The 27,156-nt window shown below is 32.6% G+C and overlaps 1 protein-coding gene and 1 non-coding gene across 2 annotated transcripts; both read right to left on the bottom strand.

The window, feature by feature from the left end:
* Positions 1–74: 74 nt before the first annotated feature.
* LOC109799340 (callose synthase 5) lies at positions 75–20,179 on the bottom strand. The gene is made up of 43 exons (XM_083069201.1): positions 19,916–20,179; positions 19,617–19,813; positions 19,409–19,509; positions 18,345–18,466; positions 18,154–18,250; positions 17,964–18,074; positions 17,747–17,875; positions 17,557–17,649; positions 17,256–17,347; positions 17,051–17,177; positions 16,773–16,910; positions 16,596–16,672; positions 16,428–16,506; positions 16,226–16,351; positions 16,022–16,136; positions 11,142–11,476; positions 9,515–9,567; positions 8,942–9,002; positions 8,770–8,851; positions 8,642–8,691; positions 8,457–8,543; positions 8,029–8,151; positions 7,850–7,942; positions 7,629–7,715; positions 7,193–7,353; positions 6,453–6,576; positions 6,254–6,345; positions 6,020–6,137; positions 5,766–5,917; positions 5,282–5,391; positions 5,078–5,203; positions 4,936–5,004; positions 4,525–4,714; positions 4,299–4,410; positions 4,095–4,214; positions 3,894–4,009; positions 3,728–3,811; positions 3,284–3,396; positions 2,975–3,204; positions 1,890–2,687; positions 1,609–1,659; positions 1,307–1,492; positions 75–900 (listed from the first exon to the last, which is right to left on the bottom strand). The coding sequence occupies exons 2-43, from the start codon at positions 19,795–19,797 to the stop codon at positions 670–672; spliced, it is 5,742 nt and encodes a 1,913-aa protein (XP_082925327.1). The 5' UTR covers positions 19,798–19,813; positions 19,916–20,179; the 3' UTR covers positions 75–669.
* Positions 4,927–5,007, bottom strand: LOC114915966 (small nucleolar RNA J33). Its single transcript, XR_003804240.1, has one exon. It is a non-coding gene; the product is annotated as a small nucleolar RNA J33 (small nucleolar RNA).
* Positions 20,180–27,156: the final 6,977 nt, after the last annotated feature.

The raw sequence follows: 27,156 nt of genomic DNA, 5'->3' as shown, positions 1-27,156 counted from the left end.
TAATTTTATTTTATAATTATATCATCCTAAAATATTATCATTAAACGCATAATGCATAATAGTAGAGATTAAGATAAAATACACAACGTTCAAAATTTGAACTTTAATTCCATAATTGTAATTACACTAGTTAAGTACAGATTTCAGATCTATTTCACCTGCTACGTTAGGAATTTTATTTAATCGAGCTAGTAAAAGCGTTAAACAGACGATTACACTAACAGCTTCACTTTTGCCTAAAAGAGGCAATCCTCAAGATTTGGTTACTCGATACTCAAGGATTAATTGACTAGCTTCCTTTCACAAGTATATCATTCAATGTATTTTCTCGTAGGAACTGCTGTCAGTGAAACTTGGACCAAACTTGTCACTGCCTCTCTAACCAGTAATCTTGGAGTCCTATCATTAACTAAATTTTCTTACGAAAAGCAGAAATAAGAGTACATATTAGAGCATTTGTTGCAAGAACTGTCGGAAAATGTGTCCAGGGCCTTTTGGCTGCCTGGATAATATCCAGCTCCCCGTCTCATCAACACTATGTTGAACAATTCTTATACAATGCAGTCTTCTCCACGTCATGATTGCTGAAATTTTTTGGCGTGCAGCAACATTCATCTCCTCTTCTGTCTGGACTTTGTTACAAAAAAACTGAAAAAGGATTCAGTTGTCTTATGCCTTCTTCTTGCCACCAGTAAGAATGCGCTGGATTTGAAGCCCTCGGCTGAAAGCTTGGTTGTATAGCAATCTAGTTTGGAATTCTGAAACAAATGGGAACCAAGCTAATATGGCAACTGGTGCAAAGATTACCACTCCCATCACGTATTCATACCCTCTTGATAAAGCTTTCACAGACCCCCACATTCCAATTCCCTTCACCAATGGCTTACATGCTTGAGCTATCTGCTCATATATAACATCATGCAAATCAGAAACAAGTCATTTTTCACTTACAGATAACAGCAAAAGAAATGTACCTATTTTTAGGTTTAGAAGGAGTGCCTATTTTGTTTCTTATATAAACAATTGGAAAGAGTATTTAAATTAATGATATTAGTAATTAAAATGTACTAGTTTAACTACTTTTATTAATCATGACGAATTATAATGATCGGAGGTAGTATTGATTTTTTCAGTAAATTAGCCATTGCATGGACAAGTGACTTTATTTATGAGACAAGCAGAGGACTTGCATACTGCTCGGATCAAATGCTGAGAGACACAATTAAGATCAATGTGTACGTTCAATATCTCATCAAATGAAAGAAATATCTATCAAAACAAGAGGTTATGACCATTAAAGACCTACCTGTATAAATGCCCAACCTGTCGGCATAAAGGCTAGGAGACTCACAAAGATGTCTCCAACTGTGAGACTAAGTAGAGTAAACATCAAGACCAGAATAACAACGATTCCAATAAACATAAGCATTTTGAGGAGACGAAACATCAGCTGGAAATCAGCACTGAACGTCTTTCTACCCATTGACACTATCTGCAGTTTCAGATGCAAGAATGCCACCACCAATTAATTAATAGAATAATTATTAAGCTAAAGCACATAGAACATGCTTCAACTCATAATGAACCATTCAATAATTGAATACCGACCTTCAAGATGACTATGACAGCTACTACGACTAGCCAGGACAGAGCATAAACCTGAGAAAAAATGCATGTTAGAAAGTTCTTCTCATTAGTGCCTTTTACTTATTTTCACTTTCTTTCTTGTTCATCTCGGGAGGATGGTAAAGGACAAAATTCTTCTGACTAAGGAACTTCTTTGTCTAAAATGTGTACTATGATAAATATGTGCAGTCAAACTCTGAGATGCAGATTCAGAAGTTTGATATGAAAATGTAAAGCATAATTAAATTGGCAAGAAAAATTACCATGATGCTCTTGTCACCTCTAGCCACATGTAGATGATACACAATCCCATACTGATAGAGAAAGAAACGAAGGGAAAGAATGACCTCCCAAATCCTCCCCCAAATCCCAGTGTGCTGCAGATGCTCCTGTTCCTCATCCCACCATGATTCCCAGCTCTTGTTTGAAGGAACACCAATACCTCCTCGACAACTTATCCATTTTGACCAATCATCCCAATCCTCAACTATCTTCTGCCACTCAAATCCGGATGGATTAAAAAGGAAAGGACTGAACAACCAAGAACATACCAAAAACCACATTGATATTGAGAGAAGGCCATATGATGTTAAACCAGGAGCTGCTGCTCCATAAAGCTTATAACATATGAGCAGTATAGCTAGCTCTAACCCTTTTACAAAGTGACTCCTAGAATACATTCTGTAATTTTCTGCAAACTTTTCATGACGAACTACAAAACCACGCCCAGTTGCTCTGTACTTTGCTCCTCCATGCAGAAGAGTGCGCCCAAAATAGTGCATCTTAGTCCCTAGTGAGAAGGTGAAGAAAACAGGTGCTAGCTGAAGCTGCATTATTATGATCTCACTTAGAGCTGTTCTGAATCCTCTCTCTAGTCCAATTTCCATGACCATGGGCAGAGTCATCAGAAGACCTATTTGAACAACAGATTGGGAAGCCATTGCAGCCTTTAATGGATCATCACCCTTTTTCCTAGCAATCTTAACTATAGCAGATTCTAATCCACTCAATGACAGGTAAAGTCTGCCATACAGGAAAGCATAAACCGTAATAGCCACCAACTGTGAACAGCAGAAGAAAGCTTTAGTGCTAGATGAGGGATTAGCTAATTAAGCGCATTAGGATAAAATTCAAGACATCTAATCAAGACAATTACATAACTCCGATGTTAGGGTTTAAGTGATCAAATCATCAGAAAAATCCATATCCATTCCTCTAATTGGATATTATTTTTTCAAAAGACACCATTTGGTAAATTGTAATAACAGAATTTACTGAAATAACCTTATTGCTTTTATATAAAGATGTTCAGTATTATTTTGCTTGATCCTAAAGCATTAAGCGTTACCATTGAGCTAACATAAAATCCAACAGTTGTAAAATAAAATGATAGCATGCGGAAAAAGTCAAATCGATGCCCCAGTCGGTAGATATCCCTGCTCATTATCTGCTCTCCATTGCCACAGGCCACTTTTGCTTCAAAAAGAGAGATTTGATTGAGCCCAACATCTCTACCCTTTCCAACTTGGATATACTCATGATGAGTCACATTTCCACGTCTTAGTGTTGAGTTGAATCCTGTATAGAAAAGGCATATATGATGCAGAGGTAGAAATATCAAATAACATGGTCAAAAAAGATGTATCAAGAATGTTACCAGCAAATATATCCTCGCTCAGATTGATGCCACAAGAAGCCTTGCTGATTCCTCCACGGGTAAAGTGGAAAATTCTATCAAAAACATCTGGATGACCATAGTGGAATCGAACCCTACAATTGAAAAAATCAAAGTCAGAAACTGTGTATTCTGTATTATATGTATTTTAATTCTCTTATCTTGCAACAGCATCGGAAGACAGAAAAAAGAAAATTCCAATAGTTGAATGATTATTGCCCCCAAGAAAATCAAAAAAGAGGAAGGCACAAAGCATAAAATTCATCTTGCATGTTGTTAACCTTTTAAGCTAGTTTTAAATATCTTGCATGCACCTCACTCTTAAATCAAAATGCTGCCTTGATTAGCCATTTTGTTTCTCGGGAGGTTCCTAATTTATGGCAAGTCAACTGCATATGGAGAAACATAAGACAAACAAAAACTTACTTTAGTGGTCTTGCAAGAACTCTTTGACCAATTGTGACAAAGCTAGTTTCTTGATTTGACATAAACCAGGCCAAGGAAGAGACACTGTAACAAGTTATAAAATTAAGTAAAATATAGGATCTTAGCACGACAAAGTGTTAGCTCTAAGTAGAAAAAACTTCATAACCTTCCGGTGAAAATATGCTCACGGACACCTAGTATGGTGGGTGGGCGCACTCCATGATCCTCATCAAATTCTTCCAGAAGGTTACGCATTTTTAAAGCTTCTTCCAAGTAATTATCCTAGAGGAAATTTCAAATAAACCAACTTTAATAGGCTGACACCGATTGTCAACTTGTTCAAGCTTCACATTTTATAATGTTTTACCTGGTTCATGTCAATAGCCTGAAGAGCTTCCCCTCTAGTAAAAATGATGGCATGATTTTGGTTTTCTGGCTTCCCTTCTCCTAACTTTGCCGGACCCGGAAGCTTTATCCGATATATTTCCTTCAGAGGAGATACAAAAACAATCATTTATAAGCCAACCACTAGTAATTAACTACCTTTTCTCAGACATCAATATGCATTTACTTGGTCAAGATTATCCACAGCTTTGACCAATACAGAATAATAAACTTTCTGTACTTTTCCACCTTCTCTTTCTTCAACTTCATCAATATATGCAACACGAAGTGAGGGATTGCTATACATGAAGAACCAAAAATTAGATTCTTAAATTATGTGAACTAGGGAAACTAAAAGCCTATATATATCAAACATAAAATTTTCAATTTTAATTAAGAAAAGGGGAACATACTTAACCATCAAATTCAGGATATCTGTTGCACGGCGGTCTCCACTGCGCTTCTGATTCCCATAGTTCTGACAGGTAGCAACGTATGTGAATTTCATATCAGCCATAGCCTCTAAACTGGCATATAAGGATCTATGACTCTTTTTTTCTTCCTCAGAAGGAACTGCAATAGCTTTGTAGCCGTCGAGTATCTCTGCCCAGAAAAAATAATGTGCAATGATCTTGGTAGATGAATATGACAAGTATTTTTACCCGATAGCATATGAGCGAGGAAATGCTTGTTAAGAGTTAAAGGTATGCATACATAAGAAAAGACTAAGGCCCACAGTTTAAGAAAAACTGTGAATCACAAACCTCCCATTATATCTATTAGATTTAGCTAAATATCTCAGAATAAAAGGAACTTAATCTTACCCTTTTCAGAAGCCATATCAAGAAATGCCTGGAGCTTTATTGCCCGCCGGTAGTACATCATTCCCCTAACTACGTTAGAAGAGGAAAAATATCAGTTGGCTTGATCCAGCATGAGGGGAGGGGAAAGAGAATCACTATATACCTGTCCTACAAAGAGTTTGTCCTCTTAATGAGGCCCAGTGACGTAGCTGTAATATATTCTCATCTTTTTCCCATACCTCGCTATCTTTCTTACAATCAAGTCGCTCCAAGAAGTTATTCCATTCATCTGGCAACATTACGAAATTTTAGCTAGTCCATTCTGTATTATCAATATACAATTCAATTAAACTGAGTTATTACAAACCAGGGAAGATCTTTTGAAGGTAATATATGATTGACACGCCATCTTCATTATCAACCTCAATGTCATTCTTAGAATATACAGTCTCTTCACTGTAGTATGGAGTTAGGACACTGAAAAGAAGAAACAAAAAAGGCTCTACATAAGCACAAAGAAGCTTTAGAACGCATCGCAATTTGAATTTTGTGCATACAAAATTCCTTGACAAAAATATGTTAAATGACTAAAAAAGGGAGTATTTTGCGTCTACTGTATATGATAGTAATCCTACAACAGTTGAAGTCATCACATTCTAAAGAAAACACCATATAACACACACTGATGGATATGATTTCTGTTCTATCTGCTTTGTTAGGATGTTGACATTTAATTTGCATTTAGTGTGCACAATAAAAACATGATGTTACTGCACTTTATAATCTCTATAAGACATAACATTGGCACATGTCTTCGTGGGCATGTAGTAATTAAGGAATCTGCACCAGACCTGAATGAGAGCATTTTACGTACTCGAGGAGCACGTGGCATATCCATAAACAAAGAATTGGTAAAGAATGCAACCCTTCTGCGTACTTCGCTGTTTGTTGGAACATCAATGGCAGATTCCTTTACAGTCAAGAGTAGATAAAGCCGTCTTATCTGAACAACACAATGATTCATTGGTTAAAGAAGCCTCCAGATCATTGAATAATATAAACTAAAAAAGTAAAGAATTAAACTTAAAGTTACAGTACTAAGCACCTGTTCCTCCCATTGTGCTGTAACCACAGGAGGGAACAGTATAGCAGGTTTTGCCTCTGTACCAGCAAAAACTTGTCGTCCTGTATCCTTACTACTTTGATTAAGTTCTGCCAATTCGCTGATGAACATCAAAAGTAAAAAAAACAAGCATTATTACTTTCAATGAAAGATCCATGAGTTATCATATTAATAATTTAATATATTCCAAATTCAGTGCCTCTAAGTTAAAACAACCTGATTTCATTCACCATCATATCGGTAACCACTTCTAGCATGTCTTGCAGCAAGACCACCACTGTACCCCGCTTGGATGCATCTCCACTTTTCTGTGACAAAAAATCAGAATACAAGTTTCCGAATAATGGCTAAAGACAAGACACCATTCAAGAATACAAACTACAGATATAGTTACTTATTGTTTTGAATCACTCACCAAGATTTCCACAAGCTCCACAAACTTCTTACAAAGGGAGGGTAAAAAGCCCATACGGAAATTTGTAAGAAGTGTATTCTTTGAGATATTGCTCTCGACTTCTTTAATGATGATGGAAATTATACTGGTTCATCACAATTGATTCAGAAGTACAGATAAGAATTCAATTTAATTAAATATCCATAGCTTCAATTATATGTGCTACTTAAGAAATCAAAAAACAGATGATAACAAAATATCGAATTACCCTCTGTACTTCAATATGAAATTATGAAATCATGCTGCTCAAAATAATATTGATTTGGAAAGTTAGTCAAGTAACTCACAAATAGATCTAAAATCTAGCTAGCTGCTAGATTAAAAACAATAATAAAATAAAAAATAATTGCTATTCAGGAAATTCAAAAGGACTCCTAATATCAGTATAATTAAGTATTTAATGTTGTACTATTTTAGGATAACGACTGATTTGTGGAAGACACAAATTAGGTGGGAATCAGTCTTTATTTTTGTCTTTATTAGGGAGGTTTCTTTCCCCTTTTGAACCTTAGACTTGGCTATAAAATATGTACGTACAGACAAATACAATCAACGAGAAATAATTACTCACATTTTGTCTTGTCCTTTATAAGGTTGATGAAACTGAGTCTAATTAGCATAATCCATTAATATTGAATAGCACACTTCTGGCATGAAGTGTAAACTAAATTCACACACACCAACAAGATACCAAAAGATACCTTTTTTCAGTTTCTCCTGTCACTAGATCATGTAGAACATGTTTAAAGGATTCATAGCATTCAATCACAGCACATTTCATATTTTCATCTGCACATATGCGCTTCCAAAGATCAGAGTCCTTCCCTCGAAACTGAGTTGCCATATCCAGTGCTACAGTAATCTGTAAGATTGACAGTGCTAATCATATAGACTGGTAATAAACATATGAATATTGAAATTGAATCACAAAGAGTGTTAGCAACATACTCTCTAACACACTTTTATTAGTTAAAATTCATTGAAAACTAAAAATCCTGAGAGATTCATTAAATGAAGTGTGGGACCCACCAGAAATTATAATTTTCAATAAATTTCAACCAAACAGAGGGAATGTGCTAAAAAGAATGTGCTAGAGAGTGTGTTTCTAGCATTTTCCATTAAATCACACTAACATACCTTGCCCGCAAGCAAAAATGGTGGCCACTGAATTATTTTCAGACTATGACCCAATGAGTAAGGAACTAGCAAAAGATCCATCTCCCTGGAGTCATCATGCAAACATAGTTTAGTCCAAAATAGGTGATGGGCAGAAAAAAAAAAAAGATGGAGAAAACGTTGAATCTAGGATTGACAACAAGGAAAAGCAACTAAAGAGATTGGCTCTGAGGTCCTTTCCTATCACTTATGAGATCTTCCTCGCGAAAACTGCAAATAATCTCATTCCATAATTGGGCAAATTTGGCAGCTTCATTTCTTTTGCTTGCAGAAATCTATACGAGCATGGAAACTAAAGTTAACGTGAAGATGATTTAATACAAATATTTTAATGTGCTTAGAAATTAAAATGTGTTAAAACCTCAGCAAATTGCTTTGAGAGAGAGAATCTCCCTCTTTGCTTCTTATCAGAAGGAACCAAGCATGTGTTGAATGCACCAGGCAATGACTGAAACCGTGATCTTAGCATTTCCAGAGTGCGTATCTATGCAATCAAATTAATAGCAACATTAACTGACAGTTAAAGATTGTCAATTATTTTACTCTTTGAATACACTGAATTTTTTAGAGTTCATAAATTTCAGTCAACAATAAAGAATATGTTAAAAAAGGTTACTAAAAAGTTTGTTGCTAATGATCCAGTAATTTGCATCCAAAAGGATCCTATAAATTTCTTAACTTGATTAAATAGGTTTGAGTTTCTATATGTGCCTGTGTTTTACCAAAAATTAGAAAGTCAATAAGATAATATGGCAAGATAAAAATAGAATAAAACTTATGATGGAGGACCTCTCCTAGACGATCAAAGGCTCCAACACCACCACCATATAAAGTTGAGAAGACCGCATACCAAAGTTGAGTGTCCATGAAATAAACCTATAATGAAGATGTAAATAATGAGATGATACACCGAGATAACTGTCCAAGAGAAAAGAGTAATTTATGTAACCATAACCATGATATAACATACACACCAAAAGTACAGGAGCCCAGAGTGCAGCCACTGCACCATAGTTATTTTTAGCTGCATCCACTTGAAAACATTAGATCAATATAATTAACAGAAATATACAATGTAATCATGAAAAGGAGAAGAAACTACCATAGGGAAAAAATTCATGCCAGCCAAAATTAACATGTCGAATGCTCATTATATCCTTTGTTGGCCTAACTAGAGGTTTTATCTGAAGATAGATACAACAGTTAGAAAGATATCCAATAAATTTTCAAGACTAGCTTATTAGGTAACAACTACAAACATATAAGATTTTTACCTGGACGAAAAAACTGAATAAAAATTTGCAAGTCAAAAGCAGCAACCAGAATATAGTGTACCTGAAATTCATGAAAGAATCTAGATAATGGAACAATTTTCAAACAATAAACAAAGGAGAAATAATATACAACCTCTGTTCTTATTTATAAGACCCAACTCAAAACAATTGTTTGTTCTTTTATAAGACTCAATTCTTATTGTCTCATATATTAATTATTTTAAAACTGAAGTACCCTAATTAAAATGTGTTCTCTTAATTTGGTAAAATACATTAATTATAAATTCTTTAAAGAGCATGCATTCTAATTGATTAAGACAAAAATGAATATTAATTAGGAAAAAAATAGTATATGACAGGTACACTAGTTGATTAGAAGATATAGAGTATTAATTAGGAAAGTGAAGTAGTATGAGGGTAGTTTCAGAAAAAAAAATATATATAAATTCGACAAATTTATTGTTATCAACTAAATTAACTACTTTTCTTAATCTTGGTGAATTAGGTAATTGAGTCTTATATATAGGAATGGAGGTATTATTATTTTAGTAAATAGTGTTGTGTCAAACATACTTTAGGAGAGCAAATTGACTTTCATGCATTCCTCTTCCTACATAGATTCTTGGCTGCATGAGGAAAAATGAACATTTAAAAAATGGACAAATGATACCCAAAGAATTCAAATTATTGATACAAGTACAGAAAACATATGTTTTTTTAAAAGATGGGCCGTTACTATTTCATAGTATTCACACATTTAAAAAATAAAGACTTAAAACAAAAATTAATGCTACAACTCAGATTCTTTAAGAGTTAGACCATAAATGTTGGCGTTATGAATGTACAAAATCATGGTCAATAATACAATAGTCAATTCTGGGAAAATTATGTCCTAAGAGTATCAAAGTTCTAACCTTAAACATTCTCACCATTCACCAAAAAGATACTGTAACAAAAAAATGTATCATAGCTAATCTTTAATTCTTTATGTAAATTTATGGCAGCTCATTAGGTAAATTATTTGCTACGAAAAGTTGGCTGAAATGGACTCCCAAGCAAGTAGAAGAAAACCTCTGATCAGAAGAGGCAAACTATTAAAGCAGAAAAGTGCAATTTTTACTTGTCTCTGTGGGTGTATAATGTATCAAAGAAGAGATCAATTGAATCTAGTGTATGCCTAAATCAATCTTACAACACTGAGTAGCATTTTATCGCATGACGTTTTGACACAATCAACCATTAGATTGAAATTTTCTAACATGTAGATCATAGCCATAAAATTTCATGCAAGTCCAAAATTGTTTTGTTTTCGTTACTTCTTCCGGTCCTTATTGTAAGATACTTTTGACCAAATCACACAGATCAATGTAAGTAGTTTTGTTAGTTAATTTAATTGGGTTTATAAAACAAAATCATAATATACTAACTTTACCCTTCTTACTTATCATTAAATTTTCATGGGTGAGGTAAAAATATTAAACCATATCAAAAACTATCCACCAATACCAATAAAATTGATAAATGACAACTGGAGAGTCTACAAGGTGAGAGGATATTTATTTCTCAAATTCTCTCTCATTATCCAGCAACAAGAACACACTCTCACAATTTTTAATAGGAGCAAAAGATGAAAAATAAAATTAATGTTTTCTAGACATTGTAAAGTACCTTATAAAAAGTACCACCATTTCCTTCTAAATTGTGGGCATGGTTTGTAATATATACTTTTCAAATATATAAAACTGAACAAAATTTGATTGATATGATGGATTTTTACTATTAGAGTTGAAAGTATAAAGTTATTGCATGTTTTAGAGTCGAATACCTTAAATAGGAAAGAAAAGTAAATAAAATAATATAAAATAAAACAACCTTCAAATTAGTGCTTCACTATGAATTTCTACTAGATGTTAATTGTGTGTGTGTGTAACTGTATGTATGCATTTTGCATAAAAACTACATGCTTTAAGGTCTTGAAGGATCATTCCTACTGGAAAAGTCCTTATTAGGAAATTAGCTGTATGCTCTCCACATTACAGATATCAGTCATATCAATTTAAACAAAATTAACCTAAACAACTGTTCCCACTTATTTCTAGGCTCTGTGCAAATTTTAGTTACTTTTAGAATAACCAGTAATTACATTGAAAGAAGCTCTTTACCAACAGAATCATTTAATGAAAACCATGAAGCTCTTTACCTGAGACCACCATAAGAAGAGTCTAACAATGAGCCAGTCTGAGTTTTCTATCCAACGCCTTAGCATTGGGAAAAGAAACAGAATAGCTGTTAGTAAATTTGGAACCAAATATAATGCAACTGCCAGCATGTACAATGGTGGAATGCCTTTTATTTGATTGAAAAAGGAAAGCAACTGCTTCAGACCCTCAGGTGCCCCATTGAAGGAATGAACATAGAAGAGTGGAAGAATGATAACCCAAAAAAGACTGACAAAAACTTTCAGAATATTTCTCAGCACATCAGTGAATTTCCATCGATGATAGCCTGGAAAGTTCAGGATCAGGTCCAAGATACCTAAATCATATAAAGAGAAATATAAATGATAGTAAATTTCTATGAACAAGGAAGAAGATAAAAAGAACAGTCAAAAAGGAAAAGGAAAAGTTATTATAAAATTTGGATCTACATCAATATTAAAAAATGAAGGAAAATAATGTAGAAAATAACAACTTATCTTTTGTTTCCAAAATGAATGATGTTGTAAATATCACAGATATTTAGGAGGTCAAAAACATCTCAAAATATCTTTGGATATTTGCTTCCCTATTGTTTTTTTATTGTAATTTCCTAATTTTTTTTATGCATAGTCATTTAATCTATCTACTCACTGCTCCTACCACCACCACTACGACCATCAGTCAGACTAGGAGGTGCAAATTCCCTTTGCTGGCCAGAAAAAATAAAATAAAATGATGTGCACTGTTCATGTGTTACTGTTCACAAGCCATATTCCACCTTCCGGTGTGTCCCACTTGACAAGCCACCACAAAAAGGCTCATTGGCAACATCTCTACCTGTTTCAGGGCTTATTCTACACAGGATGCGTATCATGTCTTCCAGAACTACACCAACACATTCTCCTTTTTTCTTGACTATGCTTTTTAGAGTCAATCATTGCAAAGTTGAACCCATATGTCCATATTACCTAGATTCTATCATGGTTGAAGAAAAGGTAATCCCTCTAAGTCCCCATGACCTTAGTAAGCTTTTTGGCTCTTATTCTTTGACCACGAAGGATAAGAGTTCTCTAAATATTTATAGTTATATTTCCCAAGATATTTGGATCCTTGGTTTTGGGGAAATAGATGATATGACCCCAATCTCCTCACATTTTACACCATACTGTAGAGGATTTGGAAAGCAACTCATTACATTTGTCAATGGAGATCATGTCCTATTATTGGATGTGACGACAATTTGAGCCCTCTTTATCTTTATACAATGTCCTCCATGTTCCTAAATTGGCTAACAATCTTATCTTTGTACACAAGCTTACAAAAATATTATGAATTGTAACAATTTTTTTTCATTCTCATTGTGTCTTTCATAGAAGAGCAGGGTGGGTTATACTTCCAATTGAACATGAAAGTTGGTGATGGTACCAAAAAGAACAAAACAGTGTTGTCTTCTAGTCAACAAGCAACCACAAAGACTTGGGCAACCTCCCAAATTTGGCTTCACCATAGGCATCTTGGATCTCTACCATTGAATTTGCTTAAGACTTTATTTCCTCTTTTGTTTACAAAAGGGTCTATTGAGTTCTTTCATTTAATTTTTTCAAGTTTTTAAGTATCATGATGCATCCTTTTACCTAGTAATAATAAAAGTGTTACTCCTTTTAATCGTGTTCATTCAGATGTATGTATGGGGACATGTAATGAATATGTTTCTGATGACTGGATGGTTTGTAACTTCCATTAATAATTGTACTTGTGTGACGTGGAGTTACCATATGAAACATAAATCCAAAGTTAGTCAAATATTTGTCAATTTTTTTCATCTTGTCAAAAACCAAGTAAGTCCATTAAAAGAATCAAGTTAGACAATGGTACTTAATATGTTAACCTAGAAATTTCTAAGTTTGATACAGATCAAGTTATTATCCATAGGTGAACTTATAATATTAATGCCTCCAACAAAATTGGGTTGCCGAGAGAAAAATTTGACACGTTATCAAGGCTCTTCTCTTTCAATTATTCTTTCAATTAGTCAATTAAACACATGTTATCATTTTTCCCTTCTTTACCCCTACCGTTGAGTCTCTTATGTTGTGTTTGGATGTGTTGCATTTGTCTGTTCACACAGTCTCCATCATGGCAAGTTAGACCCAAGATTTGTTAAATGTATCTTTATTGGTTACACCTCAAATAAAAGGGCTACAAGTGTTATTACTCTTAGAGTTGTCAGGTTTTTATATCAATGAATGTCACCTTTCATGAAACAAAATTTTTCTTGGTCAGCCCTTAGTTTTAGGGGGAGAGTATTCTACTAGCCTCTTAGGGTCATTTACCTTTTTCTTGTCTTAGCAACATGTCCAAGAAGCACATAAGATCACAATGAAGCAAAAAAGGAAGATTGGTTCTTTGGAAAGAAATAGCGAAGGTGAGAAAAACTCACTCAAAACCCACAATGAATTGTCTAAACTGGACATAATATACAAATCATGAGGATGATAATGATATTGACAAAGTTGTTGATGATATGCCTATTAAAAGGAAAACATCATGTGTCAGGTATCTCATTTCTCAATTTGTTTCTATTGATTGTCTCTCTTTCCAGCATCAAAGCTTTATTGCAACCATTGATGCAATCAAAACATCTTCATCATTTCAAGAAGCTATGAAAGACAGAAATTGGGTTCAAGTCATGAATGAAGAGATGGAGACATTAGAGAGAAACTCAACTTGCAAGATTGTTGATAAACCCAAAGACAAGAAAGTTGAAAAGTATTGATGATTGATATACACACCAAAGTGTAAATCTGAGAGGATATTAGATCAAAGCACAAGATTGGTGACAAAGGATACACATAGACCTATGGTGTTGACTATGAGGAGACATTTGCCTTTATGGCAAAAATGAATATAGTAAGAATCATTCTCACCCTAGCTGCCCACTTTGGTTGGGACTTGTTAAATGTCTTCTTGCATGGAGACTTCCCTTGGGATTTGAATCTCACAATGGAAAAAACAAAGTGTATGTAGGTTTGAGAAGGTTTTGTATGGCTTCAAACAATTTCTTTTACCATGGTTTGAAAGATTTACTCAAATCATATATGATGCATTAGGAATACAAACAAAGTCAAGGTGATCATACTCTATATATGTGCTTTGTGTAGTGTATTGTAGATGATGATGACAAAAACTAACCTTGAAAGAAATGCTGATAATTCATTTCAAAATAAAGGAGTTGAGAAAGCTAAAATATTTCCTTGGAATAAAGGTTGCCTATTCCAAACAAAAAATAAAGCATTTTAATTCCCGAAAAAAAATGACATTCTTGACCTTCTTAAGGAGACAAGTAAATTAGGATGCAACGAGGGTGTCCATTGGGCAGAACCACAAGATTGGAAGTGAAGAAAGTTCACCTGTAGCGAAATCCCAATACCAAAAATTGGTGGGCAAACTAATATTTCTATCTCATACTAAGTTGATAATATCTACATTGTTAGTGTAGTCAATCAATTTATGCATGACCCACATGAGAGTCTGAGACACACCTTTAGGTAGTAGAGATGATCCTTCATTATTTGAAGGCAAGCACGAGGAAATGACTATTATTTAGAAAAGAAGACTCATTGTACATGGAGATATACACTAATGTTGATTATGTAAGTCAATCATACATAGAAGATCCACTTCTGGTTATTGCATGTTTCTTGATGGAAATTTGATAACATGGAGGAGCAAGAAGCGGAATGTAGTTATTCATTTTAGTGCAGAAGCTGAGTTTCAAAGCTATGATGTATGACATATGAGAAGGATTATTGATGAAAATTATTCTTGATGACCTCAAAGCTAAATATAAAGGTCCCATGAGTTTTTGTGATAACAATTCAGCTATTAGCATTGCTCGTAACCAATCCAACAAGACAGAAGAGAACACAAAGAGATTGTCAGACACTTAAAGAAAAGTTGGATGGTGGCCTTAGTTACAGCAAAATGCCTACATAACTTCAAGTGGAAAATGTCTTCACAAAAGGACTTCCCAGTGCTAGATTCCAAGATCTTAGTAGCAAGTTGGGAATAATTGATATCCACTTGAGGGAGACTATTTAAATATTGTAAACATTTAAGAGGTAAAAAATATCTTTAAATATTTGTTTCCCTATTTCCTTATTAATGTTATTTCCTCATTTCCTTTCTTTTAAACATAGTCATTTAACAGATAAAAAAGGAGATTAGTGAACGTACAAAATATACAATTAATACAAAATCCTCTCATTTCAACTAAATTTTAGTATGACACAGATTCAGCAAATTAATTAGCCCAAAAAATATGATAGAATAAAGTGTCAACATTGAAGAAAACGATTTCTTCACTCAATATAAAATATTGAAGGTAAACTTTGTAGATAGAATCTGCAAGGTAGAGATTGATGGTCTTTAGAGTCACTACCAAACTATTAAACATGTAAATTCTCAATTGACATAGCTGATTGATCTTATATAAGTTGACATTACAGAATTTCTTTTCTGAATAAAAAACTTAAAAATTGATAGGAAAGATGTGCAAGGAATAACTCATGCATGCACCTGACTTGCCTAACAGGGAAATGAAGGAGGCAAAGAACCCTGACAACATTCTTCAATTTCAGGTGGAATTTGTCATGCCAAAAAACCAAAATATAATTCAGCGCTATCTTGCTTCTCATATCACTTATGAAGTTTGTACTGCTCATATGACATTTTCATGCAACTTCCAGTATATGAAATGTCAAGCTTTTTGAACTAATAAGATAATCAGACCATCAATATAAAATGATTGCTACTAGAGATCCTGATAGTAGAGGGTGATAAGTTTACATAAACAAGAGCAACTTAAGTGAACATATCATACTTTGAAGCAAGCGCAGAATGGATGCTGTGATGAATATACTTGAGAGATTATATAAGACATCCTTCTGAAATATATCTGATAGCAAAATCCCTTCCCAAGCCATAATGAACATCACCTGTAATAAGAATGCTCAAGCCTTGTCATAACCCATAATAAGGGGGGAAATATAGGCACATAAGCATTTCCTCTGGTTGAAATAAATACCTGCAAACCCAGTAAGAAAAAGGTCCACATACGATCAAAGCTGTGGAAGGTGTGCCAGAATGATCGTGTCTCAACAAAATTTGATTTGCAAGTTTTTCCAGATTGTCTTGGAGCACCCTTTCTTCCCTGATACAAAATTGATATAAATACTGAAAATAATGTAAATAACAACCATGGCAGTAGCTTCTTAGGATGTAAACACCTGTGTTAAATCACTTGTTGATTTAAAGAATTCACCATCATCACGCATGGGCCATCCAAGAGAAAAGCATTCAGATGACCTGCAAAAAAATATACATTGTAAATTAATAAATGATTAAGCAAACCAACAAAGTCAATTTCAGTAATAAAATCCTAAAGAAAAACCAACCAGAAATACTCATTTAGATCATCATAGTTGCACCATGCTGAGTGTGGAGCCTTTCCATGTCTGCTCTTCTTGGCTTCCTAGAATAATTAACATGATTAATAACTTTATAAATCATTGATTGTATAGAGAATAGATACCTGAAGTATTATGATGATGTCATGGGAGACATAATCTTACTTTTTCAATTACTCTGTACAGGGGAGTTATAACCTTGCGCAGGAATGCCTCATCATCACCACCATAAGAAGGCTTGATATTTTCACCGGTAACAATGCTGACATTTCCAGCCAATAAACCATGCAGTTCATATGCCATCTGAAGTTTTAGTTGGCCATTATTAGCATATGCAAAAATCACAAATAAATTGAACAAGATTAAAAGAGAAAACAACTACATAGCATTTTCAAAAGCATTATAGCACAAGATATTATGGAACACATGGAAAGTGTACTCACATTGTGAAATATGTAGCATAGACACTCTGGCATGAAGCGAACATTGGCCGCTTCACCCCAGATAAGAAGATACAAGCCCATATAAAGCAACTTCCTCTGCTGTATCTCTTGCTGTCCTTGAGGAAGTCTGTGTGAAAGAACACCATAAGAACTTTTAACAAAAAAAAAATAGATTTTCACTGACACTGATATTATCATATCTCACCTTAAACTATGTTTTCGTCCCAAGAATTTGCACCATGTTTTGTAATTCTTAAAGAGATTTTTCATCACTGAATCCACAGCACGATCATCAAGCTGTGATTTTGATAAAACCAAAAGGAAATGAGAGGAAAAAAGAACACAGAATTTAACTTCCGGCCAAAGCAAAGCAGGCTAAGGCTACCCTGATAGATAAAAAATTGATAATGTAATTTTGACAAGAGTTCTCTTGATTTTCGTTTTATCTTTATTTAGTCCATTACGCTTTTGCCCAAAATAGTAAAAAATGAGAGACAGACACTTGCCAGGTTGAAAGGCTCGGGTTTAGGGTGTAGCCTTATATGAGAGTTAGCTAGAAGCAAAATCAGATGCTCTCTCTGATTCCTGACGTTGTCCCTCTGTGCCAAAAACAAACCAAACATATTAACAATTTAAGGAGGCCATACAAAAATCTAGTCATTCATAAATCATTCTGTTCACGTGCAAAATACATGCCTGGAAACCAAACATGGCTTTGAGCCAATCAAGCATGTCTAGATCTCCGGTTTTATGCCTGTGTTGCTCGACTGAAGAAGGCCAGTTCAAGCCACGAGTATTCCAAAGCGCAGAAACAGCAGCCTTAATCTAAAACAACGAAAGAAAGCCAAAGAAATCAGTGCAATGAAAACTAAAACACAAAGACTCCACACATGAACCGCTTAAAAAGCAACACCTCTTCAAATTGCATAATAGGCACGGAAGCACCAGCAGCATCCAGAGGAAGAATATTGTAAGGCGTATAAATCTCCGTCTTCGCCTGGACATCTCTGGCAGCCGCGATAATCTGCACACACAAATTGATATTGAAAAATGGAACAAAATCCCCGAACAGAACTGAAAGGGTAATGTGAAACGAGACGAACCTCAGGAGCAACTTCTTCGACCTTCTCAGTCTTGTTAACGGCACAAAGCACTTCGAATAGTACCCCAGCAGTCTGGTAAGCTTTGCTGAGCTGGGCTCTGCAAATTAATTTCGATTTCAAGGTTAGAGAATTGAAACGGAATTCATCGTAGCGAGCATGAAAGTTCACGCTTAGCAATAGCATGTATGTACCTGTCAGCCTGATCCGCTTGGTCGAGAGTTCTGACATAATGTTCATAATATTGCTGATAATAGGACTGAATTTCCCTCGCATCTGTCTTCTTAAGCCGAGAGGCCAGACTAGTTGGATTGTCCTATTGCACGGGAAAAGGTAAATCTTGGGACCAAGGTATAATAATAAGAAATTTTTTTAAAAAAAATACACTTCTTTTCTCCTTAATCCATTTTTGTTTTTATTTTCTTATTTTTGATTTTTCATATCCCTCGTTATATCTTCCAAATTCTTTTTTGTCCATAGTATCCTCTTTCTACCTCAACTCCATTTAGTTAACAATTTATCATCGCAACTTAAAAAAAAAATAAGAAGAATAAATAATATTTGCACAGTATAATTTTCCTTAAAAACATAATAGTGATATATAAACACTTCTCTTTATACATTTAATTTACACGTTTTTTTAATCATACTTATATCAAGGGACTAACAAAAAATACTTATACTCATTCACTAATAAACAATAAGTCCCTTTAAATTTTCTCCTTTAAACATGTAGTAATAAATTTAATCTAACATTTATATTTATATGAATTTTAGTACTTCAAAATATTAGGCCTTAATTTTCGAGTGAAAATACTTTAATTGCATTGTACGTTATTCTTTATTTATTTTTATTATTTTTCTTTGAAAAAAATTTACACACCAATGATGTAAAATAATTATACATTATGATCTAATTATAAATATAATTTACAATAAATTTACTAACTACTTTACAATAATTTTCTTAAAAATTATACTAATCCTAATATTGGTCGTCTCATTAATCCTTATTTCTTTATAATGAGACCTTTTATGCACTTCAATATGTATATTTATTTATTTTTAAATTTTTCTTAAAAAATAATATAATTATATAACAATTATGATTGTAATAATTAATTCTAGTTAAAATTTGTTTGACCCATAGGTGATAATTATTACATGCAACGTATGTGCGAAGAACATCACTGACTCGCTGAGTTGGTTTGCGCTGCGATTATTATTATAAACTTGAAAAAAAGTAGTTCTCCCTTACCCGCTCCAATCGCTGCAGCAACAACGTCTTAAACTGCCTGACGCCACGGCCGGTGGAACTCTGGTCCAGCCTGTGAGCTTTCTCGAAGGCATAGAACCTACCTGCACTCGTTCATATATAAATACGGTTCATCAATGTAGCAACAAATAAATTAACAATCACAAGTCACAAGCAACGGTAATTGATTGATTGATGGATTGATTCATACAGAGATATGAAACCCTGGGACGCTCGGTCTCGATCTCGTTGGCGACTCTGAGAATTGGCGAGATGGTGGCGAGGGAGGAGGGCACGACTTCGTTATCGAACACCTCCATGGAGAACGTCGTCATGGCGGAGCTCCTGGACGGCCGCCGATTCAGCGTCGACGGATCCTGGCTGGACGACATTGTTCCTCTCCACCGCCTGTGTAGGCAATTGAGAAATGGTGATTAATTTTCTTGGCAAGCGAAACGAAAAGAACGGTTGCGATTGACATTGATTTTGCATTGTTGGCGGAAAATGTACCTGTTCGGTAAGCCGGGAAATCAAAGTATCAAAATCTTGGAATTGAGTTGATGGTTGTGCATAACGCTGGTGCAGCATTGATCATGGTTGTGAGTTGTGAGTGCGAGAAGAAATGAATAAAGATTGGAAGAGAGAATTAGGTAATTGAGATGTGATAGTGAGAAGGAGCGGAAGAACAGCAATTCCGAAGGCAAAGGGTAAGAAAGTAAGATAGTGAGAGAGAGTGCATGCGATTCAATGGAAGTCCGTTTTCCTCTTCTTTCCTATTTCAAACTCACCATTAACTATATATTTGGGAACCAACTTCCTTCCGCGCACTTATGATCACTAATAATGTATCATGCAGCTGCGCGCACCAGAAATAATTCACATACCATATGCATGCTACTTCCAAATTCTTTCCGCTTATACTTATTATTATTCAACTTACTTTAATTCTTAGAATTCACAAAATATGTGCCAATTCAAAATAAATAAAAATTATTTTTTCCAACTGAAAAAATATTCAGTTTCAATTAATCTGGACTGCTACTATTAATAATAAAAAAAATCTATAGACTATTTTTTTTTATATACATATATATGTCATATTATTAAATTTTATATTTATATATATTAAATTAAAAAACAAAAGGATTTTTAGACTTCAATAACTTCTTATACATGATAATTTTGTTACTCTTATGATTGCTGTATGTTTCTTGGTGACTAATGTGGTTTACTCAAGTAATTAATTTATATCAGATTATATGCTAATTGAGCTAATATATAATTTATTTTTCAATTGCATAAGTTATAGTGTATATAAAGATGTCTTTTGAATTTCTCGTGATTGGCCTCAATACTATATATTTTTTTTTTTGTATTGATTATTTTTCAAACATTAAGATCTAGCGCGCGACTGGTAAGATACTTAAAATAGTTGCTTTCTTTTTTTTTTTTTATAAATATTTTTATAGTTTATAATTGTGACATTTATGTTATTTGATTATTTATAATTTTTTACTTGTTATATTATTATTAATTAACAACAAACAAATAAAAATGCATCAAATAGGTCTCATATATATTCTCAAACACTTATTGATACATAATAAAGATTTGATAATATTCATCTAGACTAAACATAATATTCTCATAAGTCAAAAAGTGTTTGTCTTGTTAAACACATTTCTCTATGATCAAATTTTGAAAAAAGTAATATGAACATTACATAATAATAAAAGATCTTTAATACATTTTGAACGATAATATTCTTTTATTTATAAATATTTATATTTCATTTTTAGAAGATATGTTTTTTCTTTGAAAAAATATATTTGAACATTTATTAACTTAAACATCAAAATATTTTTTTAATTACAATCGATCTTAAAAATCGACCATCAAAAACTTTAGATCGAAGCCTTTGAGATATTTCTAAACAAGTAAAAAAAAAAAATTACAACACAACAAATCAAACTTCATATAAAAACTGAAGGAAAATGTATTGGAATGCAATATTATGTGTATATTATACTTAGTGATAAACATGCAAAGTAATAATAAAATAAATGGTGAAATGTACAATATAAGATAACCAAAATTTTTTAAAAAAAATGAATCAACTTATAAACACATTAGAATCTCTGATTAATACGTCAACGTCATCAACATTTCTAGCTACAATGAAATACATGTGCCGGGTCCTCCATGTTTGCCTCTCATCCTCTTCTTGTCTCTCTCATTTGGAATTCCATGATCATTTAAGTCTTAATTACGGTCAAAAGTAAGAGATGTTGACTAAATACCAAAAGTTTCTCCCCAACTAGTTCACATAGATTTTAAAGAATTTTGACTTCACTCCATCTTTCACGTCCAGTTTCTATGCTAAATCATCCACATATTATATTAATAAATATACAATTCACTCCAATTATATGCATTTTGTTATGAATTTGCTTGACAATAGAAACTAGATGTAATCTATATCACAATTTGTTAGCCGCGCTTATAGTAGAGTACTTATACTTGGTGTAAAAATTTTATGTATGTGATAATATAATGAATGACGTAACAGAGAGGTTAGATGAGATGGAGTGAATTCAAATTAAATTCTTTTACATGTTACGTGAATTAATCATGGAGAAGCTTATGGTGTTTAGCCAATGTATTTCATCATTAACATTAAAATTCAATATTAATACAATCAAGATGATCGGTGGTCCAAATGAAAGTGACAAAAAGAGAATAAGACAAATATTGAGCTAATTCAAAGATGGTCAAGGAAGTCTAAAAATGAGAAAATACCATTGCAAACCTAAAAGTCATTGAATAACTAAATGCAATTATTAACAAGAGAACCATAGCTAAATACAATTACTAGTACAACGGGGTTCTAAGGATCAAATAATTGGATTTTTTATAATTACTATAACTAGGTTTTTCATGATCTATATTCATTGATTTAAACTAAGTGTGACCATTTTACATTTAGTGAGGCTCCAAAGCCAAACATGATGTTCTATGTTGTGGCGTTGAACGACGTAGTAGTAATGGTGCTAAGCACAAGACCTCTATAGAAAGTGTTTTGATATTTTGTGTTGCAACACTAAACGTGACTTTATTTGTGCTAAGTACGAGACCTCTTAATACTAGTGTTTGATACATTATGTCATATAATTTGAGCATGTTAAGCAGTGGGTCAGTTGCACTTAGTGTAGTCTTATTGGCATTAAGTACGGGATCCTTGAGATTAGATCTGTCCTTATTTGTTTTCTCTTGTTATGTACTCATATTATTCATATTTATGAATGATAAATGACTACAATATGGATGCATTTGACACATGCTAAGTTACAACACAATAATTGCTTAAATTATAAGAAAACTTTTTTTTTTATCATGTGTTATTTGGTGTACTGTAGACAACACAAGTAAAGTAATATAAAATCTAATGCATTACCTTTATGACTAGTTATCCTAATATCTTTTATATTAGTTATTTATTTTTATATATAAAAGTATAAATAATTTTTGGATTATTTTATCCCTTTAAGTTATAACCACATCTTATTCATTCCAAACCTTCTTCTTCAATCACTTATATTATTATTTCTATTTTTTAAAATTGAGAGGCATAAAATATTTTTTACACTAGTTTTAATGTAACAATAATGATAGTAGTATTGGTATAGTGACAATAATAATGACAATTGCATCAATAGTCAATGTGGTGATGATGATGATGGTTGTAAAAGTGATGTGGAAGTGACAATATATTAGCAATGATACGATAAAGATAAGAAAAAGAGAACATAGTTATCGAATAAAAAATAAGTATATATATTTTTATCTTTTCAGTATGTCGTACTTAGGATAAAAAATAATTGACTCATGATTTATTAAGTAACAAAAAGTTAAGTTTTTTTTGTTATGTCTATTTTCTCATAATTTGTGTTTTCCCATAATCAATTTTTAAATTAAACTTATAATAATTATTTTTATGGTATCTAGGATCGTGTAGTTTAGCAAATCAAACATATATTATGTGTTAAAGATGATAAGTCTCCTTTTTATAAGCAGAGTACTCACCCATTAAATGATGACAAGAGACAATGTTAATAAGAAAACATACGTAAGACTTATGACCCTCTTTTGAAAAGGAAGAGCTTTTATCCTCTTTAATACCTAAAGAGAGGTAAGAAAATCATAAAAATGGAAAGATGTGTATGGCAAAGAACAAAAAGGATGCTTCTTGTAGATTGTTTAAATCAACCATGTAGAGCATTAAAAAAAGAATATACATATATATATATATATATATTGAATGCATGCTAAATTCAAGATAAGTTTATATGATTTTTTTTATATCTTGTTCTGTATAGGGATGGAGTTGTATTACATGTTTTATTTTATTTTTTGCTGAATAAAAGGGGCTAGCTAGACAGCCCAGACAAAACAGAGGAAGCTACTTAACTAAAGACAACGTTAGAGTTGTTCTGCTAAAAGGTCCAGAGTGATTAAAATATGAACTAACACTCCAAAATTTTCACTCTCTTTACCAACTTATCTTCTACTGCATTTTGATGCCTGTACAGGTGGTGGAGGTTTATCTCACAACCACCCCCTTTAATTTCCTGCTGTTAGTCCAATCAGTGACTGGATTCTGTTCTCATGAATTTGACGTAAAAATAAGAAATAATAATTTCTTATTTTCACGCTTTTTTACGTGAATTAAGTTATAGAAACGTGAAAACGTTTTCACGAATTTGACGCAAAAACAAAAAATAATAACTTCTTATTTTCACGTTTTTTTACGTGAATTAAGTTATGAAAACGTAAAAGCAAACATACACTCAGATTCTACCCAAATTCTATTAAGACCCTTTTCTAAGATTAATCCCTTTCATGTACTATATGTGATACCATCATATTTAATGTTAACATTAATTTGAGTCAATGGAGCAAATAGGCTATGGAGAAAATAAAATAAAAATGTTAGCATTTGACTCTGGCATCTAAAATCAAGTTATGTTTTGTAATTTATATATGAATTAATTACCAATATATTAATAGTGTAAAATTTTTTTTACACTAACAATTAATTATATCTTTTAATTGTATCATGTCACTATAAACACATTTATTTTTAATAGTGATATAACATAATTAAAAAATATAATTAGTTGCTAATATAAAAAAACTTTACACTAATAATATAGGTGATTAACTTTTTATATATTTATCATGGTCCAATAATATATCTTATCAATATCCCTAAATCCAAAGGTAGTTAAGAGGAGTTGATCTGATTCCAACATGTTTTATATTTCAAAAAGAAGGGGGCCCGTATTGGATGATGTTGCTGGATATTAGTTGGGGTTTGTCCTTTTTGTGAAGAAAAGCAAAAGCTCCCACTTTTATTTATTATTTATTATTTTTTAAAATTCGCAGGTTTTAAGAAAAATGACACTGCACCTGCACAAAGTAAAATAGCAAATTCCCCATAAAATAAAACTAAAAGAGCAGGATGAGCTTTTACGTACACCATACGCCACAAGTTTGGGATATCTAAGTTGCATTCCACATGGCAACTTTCATGCTTTGCTTTTTATAAGGTGACTTCGCTTTAGGCTAACTTTTTATCAATTTTTTTTTAATAAATTATCACTATTTTTCATCCATGACAACATTGTTTAAATTGAATAAGGTTATTATTAGTAACAAAACTGTCCATCCAAGTTAACACAACTATATAATCATTATTTTAAACCCATACAAACTCATGGTAAGCATTTATCTCAATTAATTTATCTTTTTTCAAATGAAAGGAGCAAGCGCATGTTATCCAACTTAAAAACAAAATTAGAGTTGCCTGCTAACAGGTACCTAATTTATCACGTTTTTAATAAAAAGGAGGAATGATATGATTTTTTACGAGAGAAATTACGACGGTACCAGAGAATTAATTAACCTCGTAATTTGACTTGTGATAACGTGGTAATTCTAAGCTTTAGTAAACTCTTTTAAATTAATTAATTTAAATTATATATATTATTAGTTAATACAAACAATAGAGTATCAAAGGTGACTATCGAACAGTTAATCTTCCATTAAAATATAGTTAACAAAAATTATACAATTTACGTATAAGTACGTGATAGTTAGGCATAAGTTGAAAAGGCTGTGTAAAAGAGCATTAATTTAGGTACATCAAAGAATTAATATCTCAAGCGGATATGGGTTGACTTAAGTAGCAGTGGACTTTTGCAAAGGACACATCAAAGTAATATATATATTCCCACACTTGTCCCCTCTTGCATTGCGTTCAGAATCAAAACCAACTGAAATGTGTGCCAAACTTCACAGTTAATACAAAGTTGACTAAGTAATCGCTACAAATGGTTAAATATTCCATATGAATTTAGTAGGTAACTCTTCTCAAAATTATATATCCCTCTTAACAATTTCAACATGTCATTAATTATACCCTATGTAATATCCTATTCCATAATATTCAGATCTCAAAATTCTTTAATGTTAAACTCAAAAATTACTCCTCGTTTTGGTTATCTTTGCAAATGGTATCACCATGTGTCCATTTGTTTAAGTTTCCAGACACTTGCTCATGACATGATCACTAACTAAAAAATTCGGTTGATTTGCGGGAACCAAAAAAAAAATTGTTTTTAATTCACTACGCAGGAATTTTATGCTAAAAGTTCAAGCTAAGTTTTTTAAATGCTTAATGAAGCATTTCTTTGGGCACCGTATATGAATTTGTTGCTGAAAAATCAATCCAAATCACGAATGAATAGTTATTAATGAAGAGTCATATTATTCTTAATAAATAGAAAGATTTGTGGTGAAAGTAGTAGTTACCAGTAAAGAAGATTGAGAAGAAGATCACTACCACCTAGAGAACGGGTCATCACCCATTATGAGAGAGGGGGTCATCATCCTATGTAAAAGGAGAGTTTATATGATATCTATTGAGATGTTTTTGTGAATGTAAACAAAATATGTTAAACTCGTGTCTTTTTTATTTTATATTTGTGTTGTATTTATTTGTGTCTATATTTTTGTCTCCATTATGTGTGAAGGGGACTTTTTTTTTCCTAATACTTACATATTGAAATATCGAAATACACAAATTAATCAATTAATTTCATTAGCATGTTGTGGAAATTATCGACAAACTTGAATTATACTAACAACACTAAAGTTAATATTTCTAAATGCACATAGATAATTTTATTGGAATTTATTGATAGTGTAGAGTTTTTTTCTTCTTCTATTATTTAATTATTAATTATCATATAATATAAAATTTATAATAATTATTTCAAAAGAGTATGTACACATAATAATTTCTAACTTATTAGTAGGGGTGGGTATGCGGACCGGTCCGGCCTGTTTAAGGCCCGGTCCGCGAAGTCCGCATTTTTAACGGGCCGGATAAATCCGGTCTGCGAAATAAATGGACTTAAATCTTCAAGTCCGTATCCGGCCCGTGAAGCCCGCGGATAAACGGATAAGTCCGCGGGCCCAATTAAATCTAAATTGTTTAAATGAATATTGACTCAGATTTTAAATTTTTTTTCTTTTATTTAACCTATGAAAACATGAGGAAAAAAAACATATAAAATGATATAAATATACTTCTAATAATAACATCAAACATTGTAAATAATAAATCAAAGTTTACACATTCTAAATTTCTAATAGAAATATTTAAGTCTCAATGTCTTTAAAATTTA

This window comes from Cajanus cajan, chromosome 2, assembly GCF_000230855.2.
Source record: "Cajanus cajan strain Asha chromosome 2, NIPB_CcT2T_4, whole genome shotgun sequence".
NCBI classification, from domain to species: Eukaryota; Viridiplantae; Streptophyta; class Magnoliopsida; order Fabales; family Fabaceae; genus Cajanus; species Cajanus cajan.
The sequence above is the reverse complement of the archived record's forward strand: the minus strand, read 5'-3'. Positions and strand labels throughout refer to the sequence as shown.

Coding starts and splice junctions, on each gene's coding strand:
- LOC109799340 (XM_083069201.1), bottom strand. CDS start 19,797: ATGTCGTCCAGCCAGGATCCGTCGACGCTGAATCGGCGGCCGTCCAGG. Junction 9,568..11,141: donor TCTTCTTATGGTGGTCTCAG/GTAAAGAGCTTC, acceptor TTCCTCATGCAG/CCAAGAATCTATGTAGGAAG. Junction 4,715..4,935: donor TGATATGGCTTCTGAAAAGG/GTAAGATTAAGT, acceptor TTTTCTGGGCAG/AGATACTCGACGGCTACAAA.